This window comes from Aulostomus chinensis, chromosome 6 (genome assembly GCF_037954235.1).
Source record: "Aulostomus chinensis isolate RoL2024-O1b breed Wild chromosome 6, RoL_Achi_v1.0, whole genome shotgun sequence".
Taxonomy (NCBI): domain Eukaryota; kingdom Metazoa; phylum Chordata; class Actinopteri; order Syngnathiformes; family Aulostomidae; genus Aulostomus; species Aulostomus chinensis.
In genome coordinates, this window is record NC_141325.1 from 8321267 (window position 1) to 8343537 (window position 22271).

The 22271-nt window shown below is 41.8% G+C and overlaps 2 protein-coding genes across 4 annotated transcripts in view; one reads left to right on the forward strand and one right to left on the reverse strand.

The window, feature by feature from the left end:
* unc5ca (unc-5 netrin receptor Ca) overlaps positions 1-3095 on the forward strand; it is a 184290-nt gene extending 181195 nt beyond the window's left edge. For all 3 annotated transcript variants that reach the window (XM_086206252.1, XM_086206254.1, XM_086206253.1), the window contains one exon: positions 1046-3095. In XM_086206252.1, the coding sequence (XP_086062378.1) occupies positions 1046-1208 (163 nt within the window). In that variant the 3' untranslated portion in view covers positions 1209-3095. The remainder of the gene's footprint in view (positions 1-1045) is intronic.
* A 2655-nt stretch (positions 3096-5750) lies between these two features.
* Positions 5751-22271, reverse strand: part of bmpr1ba (bone morphogenetic protein receptor, type IBa) — a 65529-nt gene continuing 49008 nt past the window's right edge. The window contains exons 4-13 of the mRNA XM_086206255.1: positions 10308-10470; positions 10004-10103; positions 9827-9929; positions 9369-9465; positions 9130-9268; positions 8857-9049; positions 7374-7671; positions 6996-7171; positions 6772-6902; positions 5751-6688 (exon numbers count right to left, since the gene is read on the reverse strand). Of these exons, the coding sequence (XP_086062381.1) occupies positions 6563-6688; positions 6772-6902; positions 6996-7171; positions 7374-7671; positions 8857-9049; positions 9130-9268; positions 9369-9465; positions 9827-9929; positions 10004-10103; positions 10308-10470 (1526 nt within the window). The 3' untranslated portion in view covers positions 5751-6562. The remainder of the gene's footprint in view (positions 6689-6771; positions 6903-6995; positions 7172-7373; positions 7672-8856; positions 9050-9129; positions 9269-9368; positions 9466-9826; positions 9930-10003; positions 10104-10307; positions 10471-22271) is intronic.

Here is a 22271-nt window from a genome sequence, read left to right on the forward strand (position 1 = left end):
AACTATTCCTGACCAGTGGGTGAAGAATGATCGGCTACTGCAGCCAAATTGATGTTTACTTCCATATTTCTGCTACAAGCGACTCTTCAAACAGAGTATGATGGAACGTTCTAACAACAACGGCATCTTTTATTCTCTCTGCTCTTCTAAGTGCCACATCATGTCTGCGTGACTTCAAAGTATGACTCAGGCTTTGTCTTTCACTGCCTTCTCTCCTCTCACAATGTCTATATTCATATATACATAAACAACACTGACACGAACACGTAGTAGCACTCATAAAAGCAGCGGTGGAAACTTCTACACACCCTCGTAAAGGTGGATCCAGGGCTATTGAGTTCACTTAACAGCAGGATGCCACTTTTCACATGCAGCAGAGAATTAAAGGCTTGAGAGAAGAAAGTGAGAAAGGACGTAACAAAGTAAAAAAGAAAGTAATGGCTTCATTATATGTTTTCAGTGAGAGTAAAAAGGAGGAGACGCTGCAGGAGAACCATATAATACAATTTGCAGAGGAACAGAAAGTCTCATTTTTACACTCATGGGATGAAACTTTGATGGCTTTTTCACATTTAAACAGCACTGAGATCTTTGTCCCAGACGCCTAAGCATCAGATTTGCCCTCCTCAACCATTGGGTACTCAAACAGCTTTAAGTATTGCTTTTAGAGAAAAAAACAACTAATGTCCCAGTGGATTTGTTGGAACGTTTTAGTGCTCTGACACAGTTTCAAACTGCCTTCATTTCTCACAAATGAAGCATTTAGAAATGATGCTCTTTCAAACATTTTAAGGTGTAAACAGTCAATTCAACATCAAAAGTACAACTTTGAATGGAGCCACATAAAAGAACATGGGGGTGACTCAGAGATTACAGTTAGGGTTGTACTTGTACTTTTTGAAGATTGTCTTTGATTTGTTAGTATCCTGGAGATGTAGTTTGCAGGTTCAGGATGAGAATTTAAGAACAAGTCCCATCTGTTACCTTCAACATTTCTTCAACCAATATTGAGCATGTCTTCATCCATTCTTCCTGTCTTCCTGAGGTACCTGAACTACTTTGCCACCAAGTCCAGTCCGACAGGAGTGATCCTGGATCTTTGGGAGGCCCAGCACTTCCCTGACGGAGACCTTAATGAACTGGCGGCTGTGCTGGAGGAGATGGGTCGCCACGACAGTAACTTCAGCTCCATGACAATGGAACACTGACGAGACAACATACTCACCGTGACACCGACAGAACTCTGGAGACGATGACACACGTATTCCCTGCACTTGATACGTGCAGCAAGGGCAGTGAACAAATCTGACATGAAAGAAAAGAAAAAACAAATCACCACGGTGATTGAGAACCAGTAAATATCATGTTAATTATACCGACATGGTAATAGAACAAGACAGCAATTGGAGAGAGACTGTGCTGTGTGTATCTATGTGTGTGTGTTTTTTCTGCGATGTTGCAGTGTCGTTTGTTACTGAAAGAGAGAGAAACTTACCTAACACACAAGTCTATCAGGAACAAACAAAACATACACACACCAAAAACAAGGACCATGTCGAGCATTGTTCTCTCGTTGTTACTTTACACTGAACAAAGAGAAGCAGAGGAGGGGGAAAAAAAGGGAGGTACTAAACGCAGGTACTGACCTTGAGAATCTCGATCATGGAACAGAGTCATAAAGAGAGCGAGAGAGAGAGAGAGAAGCTAAACTCATTACAGAAGAGAATAAAGATGGTAGATTGAGGGGGGGAAATAAGTGAGCATGAGAAAGAGACAAGAGTAAACACAGAACGTAGCTAAACTGATTACAAAAAAAGGGAGGGAGGAGAAGGAAGGATGGGAGAGCCAGCAGGTGATCATCTGTTAGATCTGCAGAATGGAAAACTAATGATGAGAGAAGGGAAGTAGACGAGTGATCCCGCTCTTCTCTCATGAGCCTTGGCTGTACGTGTTTGGCCGTACAGTTTGTTGTCTTTATATCGTTTCCTAGGGAACGCTTTATGTATTCTGTTGTCCATATATGTGGATCATTTCCTGCTAACAGAATTTGCTACTCGCTGACTGTCAATCAAAGATCCTGACCAGAAACAACATCCCTTTTCTGACTGATGACATCATTCATGATATTTAAATAAAAGGTTAAAAAAAAGGAAAAACAGGTTTTGTTAAGTATTTAAGCAGCTTCAACCTTTGAATTGTGCCTCTGATTTTCTTAAAAAAACAAACCCAAAGATGATAGTAGTCCTGATGGAAACAGGTACAAGCTGATTTTTGCATTTTCATCAGTGTATGGCAACTTGTGTAAAATGTATCTGTTTTGAGGTATACTTCAAATTGCACTAATGAAAAACAGATAATGCAAAGACAGAACAACAAGCTCCTGCATGCTAAAATATTTTTTGCTTGGAACTGAATCATTAATATATTTAGTTAAAGGAAAAGTAACTTCTTTTTTTACAAGCATATTGCAAAATAGGATTTACACCCACAACAACCCATATGTGCGCGCACACACACACACACACACACACACACACACACACACACACACACACACACACACACACAAACATCGTCTGATGGATAACTGCAGTAATGTTGCAGATGGGATGCAGGGGTGGGATCCCCAGCCATCGCCACCACATTTGGTTAACCACAGGTCTCTGATTGATTCTGGGGCTTGTCTCTGGTCAGGATTCAACTTTAAGGAAAGATGGAAAAAGCAAAAAGTAATGAACTAGCAATTAAAACTGTTTGGACATACAGTCAGTATAATGTGATACCCAGTATACTGATTTTGAATATATACACTACATGTAGATATATATTTTTTCTGTCATCGTTTTGGTGTCAGCTTTGTTTTCTGCTTCTTTGTGATTGCCACCATGACTTTACTGGTCACTAGCACCATCCAGTGGCCTTTAGGAGAACTAACAGATTTTGTGATCATCTGAGATGTGTAAATACATTATTATCACCCTAATGACCTTGTATTACCATAGTAGGTTTTTTTTTGTGTTTTTGTTCAGTGATCATTATTATGTTATTTACATGTTTTATTTTTTATTTTATTTGGTTGTTAAATGTTTTCATAGGTGTGTGAGTTATGGGGGGGGGGGGGGGGGGGGGAACAAACTCTGTGACATAAGTTAGTTGCCCTTTATCGCAAATGATGTTCTGTCAGCAACTAACATTCCAGTCATTTTTTTTGGTTTTGTTTGTTGGGAAAAAAAATTGTGATTTAGAGATAAAAAAAAAAAAAACGAACAACAACAACACAGCAACTCAAGGGGCATGTGTAAAATGAAATGTAATATATTTGTCTTGGGTAGAAAAGCATCGCAAATCAAGTATGGGAAAAGGTCTAATTCCAGAAAGCCAGCTATCGAGGGAAGAAACAGCCTTATTTTTGTTGGATTTTCTGACCGGTCGAGGACGTAAAAGACAACATGAGCATCCAGCTTGAAAGGAATTTCTGAATTACGGAGAGACGCCATATGTAACTGAACATCAGGAATGTAGAGGAGATACCGAGGAGGTTCTTGAGGAAGGCAAAGGCTGAGTGAACAATGTTACAAAAGGTCAGATCTTTACGTGGTCGTGACAGGTTTCACTTTGTTACAGTCGGCAAAGGAGGACACCTTGAAACATTGATTTTTTTTCCATATTGATTTCTTTTTCCTTTGTTCAGTCGGTTGGAAATGTGTGAATTAAAAATCCAACCTCTCGTAAAAGTGCACAACCAGGACCTGACAGAGGCCTCAAATATGTGCATTTTAATTTCAAAAACAGCCTTATTTACTAAATTGGAGAAAGTGAGACCGAGGGTAGGTTTTCAGATGAGGTCATCAGAGGGAAGATTAGGCTTAAGTGGTGTAAAAGTTATTGAGGGAACCATAAAACTTCAGTTAATAGCTTTTTACTTGCTTGCATCACTGAACTCAGCAGGCGTCTCATTTGGACTTCATTGAGGTTTTACGCTAAGCGTCAAAATGTAGAGTAAAACCTGAAAACCCCAAACGCCGTGACGATGTCTCTTTCATACAACGTGATCATCAGCATAGGTGACTCATTCAAAGGTGGAATTCACTGTTGAACAAGATGAATATTTTGATGAATTGTACAAAGACACTGACTTGTAGTACTTCACCCGGAACTTGATCACCGCCACACCACAGTCTGTGTTTATTTTTTTTATTTTTTGAAGCAGGATCGACAGTTCTAGTAGACTCAGAGGGGGAGTACGAGGAGGGCATGTGCAGACCTCCGGGTGATCCTTTGCCATTGTGAAAATGAAGAAAGACGTGTTATGATATCAAAGTATGTACAAGTATTTTCTATCCACAATATGTACAGTTGTGTACTGTCAGCTATATTTGGCTAATTTCAGAATATTAAAAAAAAAAGGAGCAGTACAGTTAGATACTAGTTTCTATGTTTTTATTTAAGTTTCTTTCCTTTTTTGTAAAAGCAGTGTCTACTATGCAAACTTGGCATTGGTTATCATGATAGAAGTCTATAACTATAGCTGTGCTTGTACGTGCATTTTTATTTTACTATCAGGGGTGATTTGATTTGATAAGTGCAGGGTAGTGTTGGTCCATTTTAGCTAAAATTCTGGCACGCTTCTTGCTCAGTCTCGCTGAATGCTCGCCTCTCTATCTCCTCTAATTGTTTTCTGTACAAAGTGTAAGAAAGAATTTTTAAGACGATTAATAAATTATATTTATAAGCAATGCTGGAAATGAGTTGTGCCTATGGTGTGTTATTTCTAAAGGAATTGTGTCTCTTGTCGTCTATTTTTATTGTCAGAAATGCAAATCTAAGACCATGAATATTGATATTTTGATATGTAAACTTCATATTTACAGGTACCAAATTCACCCTCAATCTTTTTACTGAATGAAAGCATCACCTTCTCTGACAGTAGGTACAGTTAAAAAACAAACACACCAGCCAAAAAAGGAATGAAATGGCATTTAAAACGGCAAAAGTGCCCGAGCACCCCAGTTGTGTAAGTTACTGAAAAACTAATTTCGACAGCATGAAGAATTCACACATGGACTACAAAACTACAACTGCATAACAAATGCCAGTTGAGGGAAATACCTGATCAAAGGCCTAATAAAGTTCTCCAGATTTTGCTGGAAAACCTTCCACTACTGAGGCGGAGCAGCTGTTTCAGCAAGCTCGTTCTTGACTGCACCTCTGGTTTCATTTACTGGACACATTTACAAGGAGCAGTGTGACACATTTGCAAATGACTGGGGCTGAAAACATTTTATTTTGATGGATCACTTCACCAAAATAAGCACGTTTGACACAAGCATATGTGTTACCCTCTGCAGTGCTGCTGGTGTTTCAGGATGGGTGGGGGAACAGACGTCGCTGGTGTGCTTCACGCGTGTTCCTCTGACGTCGTCTCTCTTCGGTCAGGTTTCCTCGCCAACACCAGTGAGATAACAGCGTCCCAGCAGTTTAGTCTGCTTGTTAGCGGGATTATAGAAAATCGACGCGGCTAAATTTCCCCAAACTTTGTTGAAGGGTTCAGAATAGGTCAAAAAAGAACCCATTAGTTTTAAAAAAGCCCAAACTTGCTACTACTTCTTGTTATTTTACTCTGCATTGGGTTGATTTTGCCTTGGTGGTGGTATGTGCTCTCACAGTGCCCTCTAGTTTCTAAACCGCTCCTCTGTAAGGCAAAGAAACAACGAGGCCCTGGAGCCTCAAACCAGAATTCATTTGGACACGTAAAGTTTATTCATAACACATAGACTTAGAGGATTTACAAGGAAAATATGTTTTTCTAGCGCTCATAACCCATCACAACTCAAAAACACAAGTATGTCTTCTCTTCAGTGTCTACAACATTATCAGCGTAAACAGAACTGTTAAAGCCTCAGTACACCTTTATTTCTGTCACACAGTGCCAGTCCTTGGAACCAAACATTTGAAGAATGACAGTAATGAGTTGGACAGAAGGCCAGTGCTGGGGTGGCAGTGTTTTGTTTTTGTTGTTTAAAGGGGGGGGGGGGGGGGGTGATCATGCTGCAATTACAGATTGCCTTTCAGTACATCCCTGGGGTTCTATCAACGGGAGCTTAATCTACAGGTAGGTTAGCTTTCACAGAAAGCAGTAAAACAGTATTCCACTCGCTGGTCAGTAGCCTGTTTGTGTATCTCTGCAGCTACTGTGCCAGGTCAAACTCAATCTCTCCCTCCAAGGTCTCCGGAGCATGTGAACAGGAACTTATCTGATTTCAAGTCCTTCCACCAGCCACAGAACAGGGACACTCACAGGGACTGGCTGTTATTTATTGTTGTTAGCGATTTAGTTTAACACCTCAGTCCTGGAACAAATTGTACAGAGGGGAACTTGTGTTGCAGAGTTCTGGAATTCTGGACTTCTTTTTTTTTTTGTGATCCAGCATTGCCCACGTGATCTTCATGCATCCTGTCCCACCTCCTTTTCCCAGGGAAAAGTGTTGGTCAGCCCGGACCAGAGCAAGCGTGACTTTTAGTGCCCTTTCTATGTGTGTGACACACACCTGGCAGTGGCCCTTCACAGCTTTATATCCTGTGATTCTGACATCTTAGCAAGTGTCTTTTTGACCCGTAGAGCTGTCAGGCGGGAGGCTGGGTTGTGAGCCCAGCACTCTGTCATCAGCTTCCCCATCTGTCTCAAACACTGGAGAGAGACACACAATCGTGTTAGTGATGACATCACCGTACGTTTGTGAGTGAATACATGACGTAATAGACATCTTTCACCTCATCGCTGGTCCATCTATTAGGAAAAGAAGGCCGTAGTTTCTTGATGCAGACCACCTCCCTCATGTCCTCATATGAGGGGTCTGTAGGGACCAGGTCATGGTACGGGAGCTGGTACTCTTCAAGGATACCTGAGAAATAGTTTCCAGGACAATCTCATGATGTCTGTGGTACATTTCAACGAGAAGAAGAGTAGAAATACACACAAAAGAGTACTCAAATACCTCCTGATACACAACGCCGAGCGATCTCCCAAAGGATGAGACCAAAACTGTACATGTCTGCCATGATGTATGACTGAAAATGACTTCTGTTCAGAGTCTCATCGAGAACTTCTGGAGGCATGTAGCGCTTCGTACCCACACGAGTATTAGGAGGGATGTCCACCTCGTTGGTATCACTGCAGAGATCAAAGATGCTATCAATTTAACATACAAGTGGGTGTTTTTTAACTCTCCCTCAGTAGTTTTCAATGAAAATAAAGCAAGTATATCTTTGCATGTACTGGAAGTCTCTGACCACAAACACACACACACACACACACACACACACACACACACACACACACACACACACACACACACACACACACACACACTCACCTGATGAACTTGACCGCCAGACCTAGATCAGCTATACAACAGGCCCCATTTCGTTTCACCAGTATGTTCTTACTCTTCAGGTCTCTGTGAGCAATGGCGGGTTTACCCTGGGTTCCAAAGATCTCTGTGTGAAGGTGACAAAGGCCCGATACAGAAGAGTAGGCCAGTCGCAGCATGGCTTTATTATCCAGAGTGGTTGATTTGAGGTAGTCGTACAGAGAGCCGTTTTCATGGTAGTCTGTGATTAAGTAGAGCTGGGTCCAGGAGCCAGTTCCTTTAATATCTGCAGCAATAAAACCTGCGAGGGGAGGAAGGGTGAGGGGAAGGAGGATAAAAAGATAGAGAGTTTTAATGGAGATGGGGAAGCAGTGTAGTCTAACCACCAGACCTGCAGCTCAGTTCATCTCAGACAATCAAGATATGAAGATGTACTACGACCTTCTCTGAGGTCAGCCTTGAGCGCAGAAGCAGAATAAACAGCTTTTACATAAGCAGGTCCCTTAAACTCAGTTAAATATCCAAAAAGGTGGCTGGTGTTAGTACTCGGGTTGATGAAGTGACTATTTTTTTTAAATTTTAGTCTGCATGAGCCAATCAGAGCATTTCTTCTTCCCTCGCTTCTTGGTGACTCCAGAAGTAAGAAAACACAAAACACATATTTATGGCCTGAAGCTAACGGAGACGACAACTAACAATGATGACACTGAACCAGAAGTGTTCTAGTTTTCAGCTCAGCTCTGAGTTCGTGGATCCGTATGTGCAACCCTATGACTGCATGAACTGAGCAGAGGGCTCTAAACGTGACCTTGCAGCTGCTGCGTCTCCCGCTGATTTCTCATCAGTAGCGGACAGGTTGTCACAGCCCATGACATCAGTTATTTAATCCTGGAGTCTGTTTTGGTAGATTTGATGACCTAATGTTTGTTTTTTGTTGATGTTATTGTGCAGATTACTTCTGAAGAAATCCAAATAGTATTATCTTCTTTGACAGGCTGGAAAATGCATTGCAGCGTTTACTCTGTCTTCCAGTTTAATGGAAAGCGATGTTTCACTGCTTAATTGCTACTTAATGACTGTGTACCTAGTGGTGTTTAATTATGCAAGCTTTTGTTTGCAGACTCTTTTGTTGTCTATTTTATGGTCTCTTGGTTGGAATTGATCTGAACAGCAGTGCAGCATCGGTAGGAGCAGACAACTCCTGCTATTCTGTTGATTTCGACAGCATGTTTTTTTGTTTGGCTAAAAAAACAGACATAATATTTCTCTTTTTATCCATTTTTTTTCTACAAATACACAAACAGATCTATTACCCATGAAAAACTGAGTCATCCACCCAGGAACCCAAACTAAGGATAGTTTAGGACTGCTGCTAACATGAATATTGGTGATAAATATGTAACTTTAAATAATGAGTAAAGCAAGTACAGTTGGACTGATTCTACAGAGAGGGATGAATGCACTGGGCAGGGTGACTCGGTCTTACCCAGTATGTTCTCGTGTCTCATCAGGACAGTCTGGTAAATCTCGGTCTCTCGGAACCAGCTGGCTTCCTCGGTGGTGAAGAAAACTTTAACGGCCACCTTCTCTCCCCTCCACCTGCACATCCACACCTCTCCGTACCTCCCCTTCCCGATCTGCTTCACCATCTGGATCTGCTTGGCAATCGTTCTCTGCACCTGAAGACGGGAAAGGTTAAAAAGTGAAGAACTGTTGGTTTCTGATTTTTTTTTTTTTTTTTGCAATTTAGGTGTCTCACCAATAGAGGGAGCCCTGAGCCTGAACCAGAACTTTGTGACTGCTCAATCAGGTCCTTCAGGGATTCTCCGGGGGGTATGTAGGTCTCATCCTGCTCCAGACCGATACTATAGCGAGGGCGAGACACTTGACGCTTATACCTGTCAGCCAAAAAAAACAAACAAACATATGAATACAGAAATAATCAGTTAGTCTTTTAAAATGACTGTCAATATGAGCAAAGTGTGAATAATTAATTACCTGAAGTAGCAGAAGACGATAATGACAGCTAATACGATGCTGCAAACTGTGACTGAAATCAACAAGGCCATGTGGTGGATCTTTCCATCTACATAGACTGGAGATGATGAGGAGTTAAAGGAGGGAGGGGTGGTGACACAACACATGAAATATAGAACAGAGGAGAGGAGGAGGAGAGGCAAGAAAGAATGTCAGAAATCCCAAAATCATCTATAATCCATCAATAAGCCTATAAATGTGAACAAGTGAACAGTCTCAGGGAAACACTTCCCTCACGAAAATAAAAAAATCTAAATTTTGATGTCGGAATTCAACTGTATCTCCTGTTTTCTCTTTCGCTTCAGCAATCTTTGACTTCGTGACGATGGCATGCTACTGCCATCTCTCTGTATAACACCAGCGGTCACACCTCTCAGTTTAATGACAGGATCTTTATTTTCTAGAACAGATAAACTTACGAGGTGGTTTGAGCGGCGGTAGTGTAGGATGCAAGTTTTTGTTACAGTAATCTTGGTCCGTGCAGCATTCAAGTGATCTCCTTTGACGTGAGCTCCACGTGTCCTGCGAGACGGAAACATGACTATTATCAACTGTAAATGTCAATCAAGATTGTGATGCTGCAGTCATCTACTCACTCTACACTGAAACTCTGATCCGACCAGCCCCAGGCACCCTGCGGTCTGGACTGGGACCCCTCCCTCCTCCTCCACCATGGTAAAACAGTAGCCATCCGTTCTGGAAAACAAGATTTAGCAACAATCAATAAAGCCACAAACAATGTCAGTTCAAGGGAAACACCCACACATGTTTCCAGCCCATACACAGTGTATAAGCTATTCCTAATGCACGTGTGTGTGTGTGTGTGTGTGTGTGTGTGTGTGTGTGTGTGTGTGTGTGTGTGTGTGTGTGTGTGTGTGTGTGTGTGTGTCCGCTTCTCACCTGCATGTATTATTGGTGGAGTCATCTGGACAGTGGTGATAGCAGTGACACCACAGTAGCCTCTGTGAGGATGAGGAGGGAGCTGCGCTGCCGCTGTTCTCCTTCCCACTCTCCGCTGCCTCCTTACTGGACGCTCTTAGCAGCATACTGTCCAGTATATTTCCTATAAAACAGCAAAGGAGAGATAAGAAGACATTTCGCTACAATACAGAAACATGCATGAAAAGCGGGAGTTGGTGGGGCCGGGACAGAAATGGTAGCGGTGGTGCTATGAAATGGACTATAAAGCCTGGCGAGTTCAGTACAGTATCTATATAACTGAATGGAGTGGAAGAGGAAGGAGGAGGAGGAGGATAAAGCCTGTATTTAAAATACATTCATTCAGGGAATTCTCAAGTACTGCTCCCACTCTCTAGATCACACATCAGATGCTCGTCCACACTCGTCATATTCAAGAAATCAGTGCAACTGACCTGTTCCAAACTACTTTCAACCACTAACCTCTCTTGTTTCAATAAAAAGCTTCTTTGAGAACTCCAAATACTCCAAAAACAAAAAAAAAGCCTGAAATTATGCACTTACATGAATATCATGAACTCATCGAACGTCTCCGCTGAAAGCATGGTGAACTGGAATGTTAGTCTATTTGCATTATTAAAAAAGGATATAAATCATTGGGTGTGCTACATAAACTCGTCTGTGTGAAGCTCCACCACCACAGCAGCATGATTCATATGTCCAAGTTTAACATTTTCCCTCTTAGGAAGGATTTCTGCTGTGCTGGTGCATTGATACACAAAAAAAAGGACAAAAAGAGGCAACATACTGTGGAAAACAGGAAGGCAAAGTTTGAGATTTAAGACCTGATAGTTTTCAGCGGGTTCACTCACAGCAGATGTTTTTCGACTCTTACAACTGATACAGCTCGTATGAACCAGAACGGAGCTGTTGTGTTCCCTACTTATCCTATTTCAAAGGGGCACCTGTTTGTCACTTGAGGGAAAATGGGGGTTACGGAAGTGTCTTTCCTCCATGGCTTTTAGGATTTTCATTCATTCCAGCATGATCATTGAGACCAGATGCTTAACAGCTGTAAGCAGTGATGGTCCAAAATAAGCAGGAGTCCTTCCCGTCTGAAATAAACTACTAGCAGATACAGAATCGGCTCTCCACTTCTTTCAGCTCTTTTTCTGAAGTTGAGGCTCCTTTATCTGCAGATGCCTCTCCAACAGAATGAGACTCAGCAAATGTGAATGTGTGTGAATAAATTATGTTGAAGCCAATTATCTACTTTCATGTCTTTGTGTAACCGTTTAATTACCTCACAGGGGAAGATGATGCGCGGTAAAGCAGAAGTGACATTAAATTAAATCTGTCACAGGTCGGGAGCACCGGCACATCTCCCACTCCACTGACTGCACACATCCATCATCAATATTATGTAAGAGGACGAATTGACTGTAAACGACTGCTCATGTTTCTTTGTGAAAAGCCCGTATGTGAGGTCACATCTAGAGGTCACAAATCACCACATGGCGACTAGTCGGAGGGCAACAGCTCAACAGTAACGCTTAACATAACTGAGAAGAAAGTAGAAGTTTTATTTTTCTATTCTTCCTCCCGCTTTGGGGATTTCAACTACTCAAGTTTGCTCAAGCAATAGTTTAGCAATAGTCCACTTTAATAGTTTTGGTTGGTGTAAATCCCACCCCAACCAAGACAGCCGGAACACGTAAAGCATGATAACTTCCAATAAGTAATGTGGTCTGATAATAACTCTTGTTGGGGCAACATAAGAGTTGTGCCTTCTGGGTTATCAGTACATAAAATCAAAATTAATTAAAATACGTATCGTCCTGCTGAAATGTCTGCAACTAACTGTTTTACTGTTATGTATCTAAGAGTGAAATGCTATCAAACAAGAAAAGAAATGGACCTCCATCAGAGAGAGAGTGAGAGAGAGGGAGAGGGAGAGAGAGAGAGAAAGAGAGGGGGGGGGCAATCTATGTGGGTACGTGCACAATCCCCTGTAAAATACCTTCCATGTAATGCGGACCTGTCACAGATGTATTGCTCATACACATGTAAACGCACACCTTTAAAAGGTTTGTTTGAAAATGGTTGCTGCATGGTATTGGAAGTGCACTTCATATTTTATCTTACAATAAGAAAAAGAGACTATCACATTTTGTTATGAACCACACAAGAAAGCTTTTTTGAAACACGAGCGAATAATGCGCCCCAGAAATTGAACTAAAAAGGGTTAAAAGGGCAGTTTCATTTCATTTAAACTTGAATTAATTGTCTAAGGATCCCTGTTCCTCTGGCTAAGCACCAGCAGTGACAGGGGAGGCACATTTCACATTCACGTGGGAGAGCAAATTTATAAACCTCAACACAACACACATCAACAGATTACAGATTGACAACAGTAGAATTTCTTAATCTGGGAAAAAAAAAACCAACAACAACGAAAAAGACAATTAAATGGAAGGGAGCTATGAAACGCGTTGCATGTTGTCGGGTGGTTATGCACAGTCAGTCAAACATCAGATAATAGGCGTTATCTCCTCTTTCATCTGCTCTCAGATGTCTTTGACGAGACATCAAAGAACTTCCTCCTGGGACGGACCGTTGAAGATCCCTTATAGACTGAAACACACACACACACACACACCAGTACTTCCTCACGTCTTCCTGTCCGACTTGGTTTATTTCACCGTTTCTTTATCTGCTTTGTTGTCAACGTGCTGCATGTCTGATATTTGATGTTCAGGAATCTGCAACTTTACCGACAAAGGCCTGACTTACCAGCCTGTTAAACTTGGCGCATTCAGGATAAAATACTGTACCTCCCTGCTGTTTTCTGAACCCGTGTGAAGATTTTTCTCACAACTGTTGTCGTCCAGGTGCAAACTTGACTGCTGACTGCGATATATGTGAGTACAATGACCATGAAGAGGTGCCTCTCACGTAAACTGTGATATTCTTCGCTAAACCTGCTGACAAAGCTCATCTTTCCTCATGACAAAGCTGAGCTCCCAACGTACAGGGTTTCATTTGCACTTCGCTGTCTATACGTCTCTCCTGTACAAACTGATAACGTGTTGACAATACTGCAAGAGAGAGACGGTGGGGTTTAAAGGGGTCACCGTAACAATTGACCGATTCGAGAGAAAGGAGCAAGGAAGATTAGGAGGGGGAGAAGAAATGGGGATTAACAAACGAGAAGTGACAGAGCTGCGGGGAACTGGTGGGCAGTTTAGCAGCACACAGAGGGGACAGAGCAGAGGCCACTGGCCTTTTCCACCCTTTCTCTCACTCTCCCCCTCCCTCCCATCACTTACTCCCTCCTCCTCCCTAATGCTCACTCACTTGCCAATTTCTCTCTCCCCCCTTTCTTCATCACCCTTTCTTCCTGGAGCCCTCCTGCATATAGGCCTTTAATAAACTCAAGTTCACAGCCTTTTCATTCCCCATTAAAACCTTCTCTCATTCTTCTCTTTCTCTCCGCTCTCACTCAGAGCCTCTCTATCTTCTTTTCCCTCTTTTTTTTCCACTTCTCATTTTCAAATTACTTGGCTCTGTCCTTGGTATGCGAGTCCAGCGGACAGTCATGTGAGGTGCTGCTGTGCTGTTGACAAAACACAAAGCCTTTAACTTCCATCCTGCACCTGGGATCCCCCCTGCTGCTCTGTCTGGATGTGTGTCTGTGTGTGCACCATGTGTGTGGAAGACTGCATACAATTAAGCAGAGTGTTTTTTAATTATGAGTACTGAGTGAAACAATCAAACCAATATTGAATTCTATTGTATATCATGCGTCTTTGCATCTGTGGTCCTGTTTGGACCTTTAATCCAAACACCAGAGGACCCTTCTGAGACTGGTGTCTTGCTCTTTCTGTGCTGTGTCACCACATGGCTCATTTGTATGACACGTAACTGCACCCCCCCTCTCCAGCTAACACGATTGGCCAATGTCGATTTGAATTTCATTCCAAAATTTGACTCTGCGTCCCCAACCCCTCCAGCTTAAGGGCACAATTCCTGCTCAAACGGATGTGAGAAACAGTATTTTTAGCAGATAAGAAGAGGAGTGAATGCACCCAAGTTGTACTGAGACTGGATTTGGAGGTGGTCTGGGACACACGTACTCATGTTTAACACCATCACGAAGACAGATCACATCTAGGGCTCTCCGGCCAGAAATAGATGCTGTTTGTATTGTTATTGAATTCTTCTTCTTCTAATTTTCGACGGTCCAGGCGTGGGAAATGCACTGCTGTCTCTTGACGCTTAAAAACAACAATAGATGTATGTGTTTATTTGCACAGAAGAGGGGAAGCGAGATCTGATTGCAAGTGGTCACTGGAGACGTATGTGGTGACACATTCTAAAGCCGGGTGTGAACTGACATGGTTATAGCTGTCCGCTTGTGATCGGATCACCCAAGACGCAGGAACAGAGCCTGTGATTTCACTAGAGATTACAAAAGGTTGTTTAAGATCCCTCCACTATTTTGAGATATGAACCTGCTTGAGGTAAATAGATTCTAACACTTTGTAGTTATATTATCGCTGCATTTGCTTTCTCTTCCAACTGTGACACTGGCTGCCTTGTGGCTCCCTACCGTCTCCTGAATCTGACTCTTTGGAAATGTCAGGCATGTGAGCAAGTCACTTGAGGTAATCTCTCTATCCAGTTCTCGGCAGCTCCGTCTCTCGCTTGTAATCATGACTTCAAGGTCCTGATGTAAGTTGCTGCTGTTCGTGACTTTAACTCCTTTACTTGTGGTTTTTCTTGATTTTTTTTTTCTTATGAATGTTTTGGATACATAGAGACCCCTGATGTTTAGCTTAGCACCCTTTGTACGAGGGCAAGGTCAAATCCACAACAGGAAGCCTTTCATCATGCATGTTGTTTTTCAAATCAAAAGCATATAATTTTTGTATATTAGTACAAAGACAAGGGCTGGGATATGTGAGTGTTATCACCTGTCACAGTAAATAGGAAGTGAAAGAAAACAATATCCTGACCTGACCAGTGGGGCTCAAGCCCAAACCGTACTGAGCGTCACAAACGTCAAAACACATTGCAAGTTAACCAACATGTGCAAAGGAACAGTCCAGATTTCCAGGCACTTCACTGACACCGTAATTGTTTCAAGCTCTTTCACTAAAATGGCCTTTCAGACACCATTATGGGCTTTCAGGTCTCCCCTATAGGCTTCTCAGGCTTGATGGCAGGATATAGGGGCCACTGTCAACACGCAATTAACAACTATGGCCCCCATGAACGCCCCCCTCCACAAAAACACCTTAAAGGCCTCTTTTCAACAGATGCAGCTTTGCACAAACTGAAAGAGGAAGACAGATACTTAAAGGGTTTGGAAGGGAGAGGGATATTGTGCACAAGGTAGCAAGATGGAGAGGGGGATTCAGAGATGGACGAGGGAAACTCTGTGAGAGAGTTCATCAGTCACCCTGGCTGTGTCAAACATGGCCGACCAGAAAAGCCCTTCAACTGAGCCCATGTAAACACTACCCGCCTCTCCCCTCCACTTAAGACAACACTCATTTGACAATACCGCTGCCTTCCCCCTCCCTGTCACCACCCCCCTTCTCTTCTAAGTAGCTGTTCATCTTCCTGCTGTTTGACAGTGCCGCCTCTAGAAACATGGAAAGCTCTTTCTCCCCACCCCTCCACCCCTCTCTCTTAGGTTTCTGCTTAACTCTGCACTTCCATGTACTTTCAGTGTCTCTTCTTATCTCTGTGTTCTTCGTCATGTCAGCGGTGAGATGAGCTGCGGCCATCCCACATGTACAGGAATGTCTTAATGAACCCCTCTTGGTAAGCTGGAGGCCAGATGTCTGTCTTGCTATTTGAAATGCAAATACGGGATGCCGTTGAGCCGTAATCAGCTGAGCACTGGGATCTAATATACCTCTAATATTCAAAGGGATTAAGTATCTCATATTTAGATTCAAAGCAACTCAGCTGATGAGTTTACTGACACTGGTACTAAACCAATATCATTATTCTTTAGCTTCTTGGTCTCTAGTTAGTAAGCACACAATCCCAGACATGAACCTACAGTCTGCTGTTTACACTGAAGATACGCATCATTACTCCTCCATTTCCTCTTCCTTACGGCACTCAGAAAGAAACTTCTTTCTGTTTTTTTTACACCAATTTGTTTCTTTCTCTTGATACATTTAGTAACTCTATGTCACCACCACATAACTCTACGTATGTCATGAAAAAAGCTTGCCCAAACGCCAAGAGGAAGTAAAATGTCAAATTTGAATTGAACACTAGGTTCTTCTCCAGTTCTTATGGTTCCTTCTCTTCCAAACCTTGAAAAAATGGTCAGCACAAGTCGGTCAAGTTTGAAAGCTAATTCAGGCAGATAAAGTTTAGGAGCTGACTGTCCTGGAGGGAGGAGTTGAGGAGATGTTAGGGGATAGGGAGGACGCTACAGATTGCAAAGTTTGCCAAAAGTTTGCAGGATCACGCAGACATGGTTTAATATGACAATTCATTTTAGTCTTTATTATTTTTTAAAAAAACTGATAATTCATAAAACCATCAGCAAAGGGACTGTAGAATGGACAAGCAGGTTTCAAGATGTGAAGTTTTTAAATGTTTAATATTCCTGGAACTGTTAACCAGACTCATTTCTATAAAGCGCCTTTCTACATTAGCGGTACTCAAACTGCTTTACAATTTTGCCTCATTCACCCGTTCACATGCATGCACACACACACACACACACACACACACACACACACACACACACACACACACACACACACACGTGCACACATGCACACACCCGCGCACACACACACACACACACACACACACGTTGGAGTGTGCCACTCTACTCATAAGGCATAAATGGGGGAATTGTATTTGTTTATTTTACCATGCTGTATTGTACAAATGGTGAAAATGTGTGGCCCCATCCAACTCTCTCTGACCTGGAATGAGACTGGCCATCAACTAGCCAATCGCAAGACAGAGAAGTGATGCCACACAGCACAGGCGGAGACAAAAAAGAAAGAAAGAAAGGTTTAGAGGATTTCTTCAACACAATGGGAACAGTGAGTGTGGGGAAACAATTAAGGATGAACACAAGCAAGGTTTTCTTTGACAACTACCCATTTTCAAATCTGAGTGGAGGTGCATTCATCTCCTCTGGCCTCCAGCACATCATCAACAGCTCTTTAAACTTTCCTTCATTATGTCACACTGATGAATGATGCAATAATGAGCCAGTGCCAGTCTTTGGTTATACAGCTGTCATCTGCCATCTTTATGCTGCAACCAGTGGGGTGTGTGTGTGTGTGTGTGTGTGTGTGTGTGTGTGTGTGTGTGTGTGTGTGTGTGTGTGTGTGTGTGTGTGTGTGTGTGTTTGTGTGTGTGTTTATTCCCTTTTATGTGGATGAATGACAGGTACACAAGGATTCCAGAACTCTGAGTTCATTGCAAAGGGCCCTTCAGAGTCTCCTCAGTGGAATAGGAAAATGATGAAACGGTCCTTTAAGGAGGTGTGAGAGAGTAATGGAAATAATAAGAGAAAGGATACCAGCTGGTCTCTTCATCAAAAGCTCCTTTGCTCCTTCTCATGGCCATCTGGGAGCTCCTTCTCATCACAGAACAGCCCACATCAATTCACAGACACCGGGCATCCGGCTGGATCAGTGGGCTGGAGCTGTGCTGTACCACGGCTACTTAAATCTGACTCATCGACTGTACTTCAACTACATCCTGACCACCTTAAACTGCTGAAGATGGAAACAAAAGTTTGGCGATGTAATGTAATGTCACAATGCTTCAAGAACATCAGAAAAAAGGCACTAATTAATACCTTTACTATGGTAAAGTCCATACAAATCTGCAGCGATATAAATTTATATGAACTAATAGATCACTTCCATATCACCAACTTCGAACAAACTAAATCATCTGAAGGCGATACACTGGGGCAACTTGTTCAACTGTAGCCACGGCCAACCGCTGTAAATGTAATAGTTTCATAGTGTGTGCACTTCAGAATGTGTAAATAAAAAGATGGATTATGTCCTCCTACATGCCTTTTTTTTTAAATTAAAAAAAAAAATCCGATAGAAGACCGATGAAGCTATGAGAAGCATCTCCTACAGATTCCTCAAAGCAGCTGCTCTTTTATTCCCCCCAGACAGATGTGAATGCCACAAAGGAATGCTCCATCACACACCAGCGTATAAACTCCACAGCTACACAGAGACGTACACACTATCAAGTAATCAAGTAATTGAAAAGATAACGCTCAGAGAACTTAAAGTGAAATATGATGATTGTGGCTGACAAATCATAGTCAAACAGCACCTTTCAAAGGAGTCAACTTTCAGTCCAGTGCTTAACAAGTCAAAATACAAATATATTAGGTTGTTGGATTTAGAGAGTTTCTATTTACATTAAAATATAACAAGCAAGTCATGTCAATTCAACCAAATAATAAAAAAAAAAAAAATTAAATATGACGATGATAGAAATCATAGAAATGTAAGAAGGACAACAACAGAAATCCTAACGTTCAGTGCAGTAAAATGTCTGTAACAGAAACGGGAATAAAATAACACAAAATTAAACATGAGACCCACTAGACTGGTGTTTAGTTGACAAATATCACGAATGCAGTGCAGGTTTTACCAGGACCCGAGAGGTCATCCTGGTTCAAGGACCAGAAGCATTTCTGAGGCGCTGCGGTGCGAGACCACGAAGGGCCACATAAACCAAACAAATAGTAAAAACTAAAATAAAACTCGCGCTTGTGCAGCGGAGTTTCCAATAACTGCAGCTGATTCCGCAACATATAAAACAATCTCTCTGTGTCAGGGTTTCGGGGTTTATTTCCCTCAGGTTTATTAAATGAGTAAATGGAGCACAAAATAACCCTAAATTGAAGTATTTACTCGGAAGGAATTAATTAGCATTCTCTGATAATAATAATTGGAGTCGTGATGTTTTCCAATCCAGACACTCACAGACAACTCTGTATACTGCAGTAACTTGCTGTTACACAGATGAACGTATGGAATTAGTTCCACTGATGCTTTCCTGGTTTTTATTTTTCCTTTAATGGAAAAAAAACCCCAACATAACATGCTTGAGCTGACCTCACATCACACATCGGAACCTCAACCTTCAACCCTGGTCCCTAAAAGGAAACTCATACCTTCTAAGACACATCAACCTGAGTGCTCACCGACGAGGATGTGAAATCCAAACCTCCTCAGCCCGAGCCGTCTCCTGGATGATTGAGGATAATGCTCCCTGCCTGCAGTCCGTCAGTCCTGACAATAATTTCCTTTTTCCGTATAACTCTCTGGAATAGATTGCATACACACACAAGACTAAACAAAACAGACTAATTGACATTTAGAGTCGAGATGTTTTATATTCCGAAATCATGGTTATGCTGATATATGATCACATCAGAGGGAGATCAGTCAAGACACGCATGTCAAATCGCAGCTTCGTCGACTTTGTATAGTCACAGGAAAACTTCAGTTACATCCGTAAAAGAGTGCGATCATTTTCAATATTAAAAAACAAAAAAACTCTAGTATTGTCTCGCCTGTTCAGACAATAGCACCTGTGCTCGGTGACAGTATCACAGCATCATCTTCATCATTTTCACCTGTTTCCACTGCTGCCTAAACTGCAGTTTGTCTGTCAGCAGGATTATGCAAAAACATCTCTTCTTATGAAAAGGAGACCGTGTAGAAAGATGAATTGTTGTCCAAAGACAAAACGATTAAATGGAACATCTCACATCTCACAAGTTGTGAGCTATGGTAGTTCTAAGGACCTTTAAAGACAAAAATCAATCATCCTGCTTTTGTGAGTTTGTGCCCATAATGAGAAAACTTGATGGCCTCGATGGAGATTGTCTGCCTGTAAGCAGGATCACATCAATATTGTAGGGTCCATTTTCCCTGGGAAGTATAGCATGGGCCAAAGAAGAACCCCTTCAAATTTATGGCAGATCCACAAAAAAAGATTCAATTTAAGAAATATTACCCACAACTTGGTTGATGTCTCAGAGCGCACACAGCATTTTGGTGATAAGTTTTGGAGATGCAGATGTCAGATAGTTGGAAAAGAGACAGCAAATTAGTCCCCCACAAACTTGTCTGAATGCACTCCTGAGACATGATTTCATCTGAGTTTTAAAATTAAATAAATGACGTTAACAACAGCGTAGTTAAAAAAAAAAAAAACCATCACTGATTGGCACAAGCCTACTTAGCACTAATAGTAGACTAACAAACTGCACCAGCACATTCATACTTGGCAGCTATTTTTTACCATATTGGATGTTCTATTCCTGTGATATCATCATGTGAGGCATTGTTCCATCCTGGTGGTATGCTAAAATCACGCTGATAAACAATAGCCACACGCTCGCCAAGCCGAGAGTTGACCGTGGCGGGTGTAACAACCCAAGTTTAGAATTTAAAGAATGTCACTTATGCTTGCACACTGTGTTTATAACAGAGTAACTAAAAGCACAGACAGACAGACACACACACACACAACTAAAGGTAGTTAAGGAAACATGAAGCTATTTTAGGATGCATGCCCAACCACATTAGCAAATAGTATTTTTTGTTGTTGTTTTGTTGAGAATCAGCTGAATTTTGAGTTTACACTCTTCAGAAATTGATGATGCATATAAGATATGTATAATTCACCTTTTTTTAACGTAGAGCTACTATCTCATCCTTTCATCTCTTCATCAGCACAACATACAGACAGAGAAACACCCTTTTCTCTTCCTACTGTAGCAGTCTGAGGAATTACCCCACTTCAAACACCCATCTACTGCCTGATGTCTGTAAATAAATACTGCAAGAGACACACTTTAAATATAGATCATAGCACAAACAATGTCATTAAAGATTAGAAAGTGTAGCAAAGAAGACTAGAGTGAAAGAAGGAAGTGTGCAAAAGTAGCACAGTGGAGGAGGAGGTGGAGGATGAGAGAGCTGATGTCATCCAAACGCTGTGCTAAAGCTTCACAATTAACCAACATCTGTATGCAGTTATGAATTGATTGCATTTCTTTGCATCTTTAATAAACTTTATGGTAACAGTTTGTCGTGTGTAAACAGCTGAGTAAAACTGTCCACCTGCCAAGTTTCTCTTTCATTTCAAAGTGCTCTCAGATAACTTGATTAAAATCAATTCTCACATGTCTGAAACATGTTAATATGAAACATTTTATGTCTTACTTGATTAGCTTCACTAGACTTTTGGGGGGGGACTACATAATAATCAGGATTCTGTACAGAGTCACTGGAAACAAACCTCACATTGACTTTTCAGTCCTAAACAACGGGAATCTTACTTTGAACAATTAGTGGTCACTATAAACAGAGTTGGTGCTCATTATTTGTGGACTGACCTCTGCTCTGCTACCTCCATCAGCGCTGGTATTTAGGTAGAAAGCCATTATAACACTTATTTGCTCAATATGTGTTCATTTTCGTATAAAAAAAGGGTGTGTGCACATGCAAAACCTGCCAAACATGCAGGAAGTGTGTAAAAGGATAACAGAAACTCTTCTTTGTCTGTGGAGGACACGCATACTGTAGCCTACCCCTAGCACGCACGCACACACACACACACACACACACACACACACACACACACACACACACACACACACACACACACGATTCACACAATCAAAAACAATCATTTCCATGCAGAACTAAAAGCTTCTTACAATATTTGCTTGGGCTGAATGATTAAGGAACAAAAAAAAGAAGAGAATTTAACCATGAAAGGTAAATCTGTGTGTAGGTGAGTGCCACGCTGTGTGTGTCGTGGGAGTGTGGGCGCTGTTAGAAGGTAGTGTGTGTGTGTGTTTGCGTGAGGAGGAGGGGGCAGGCTGAAGGTGTTAACATT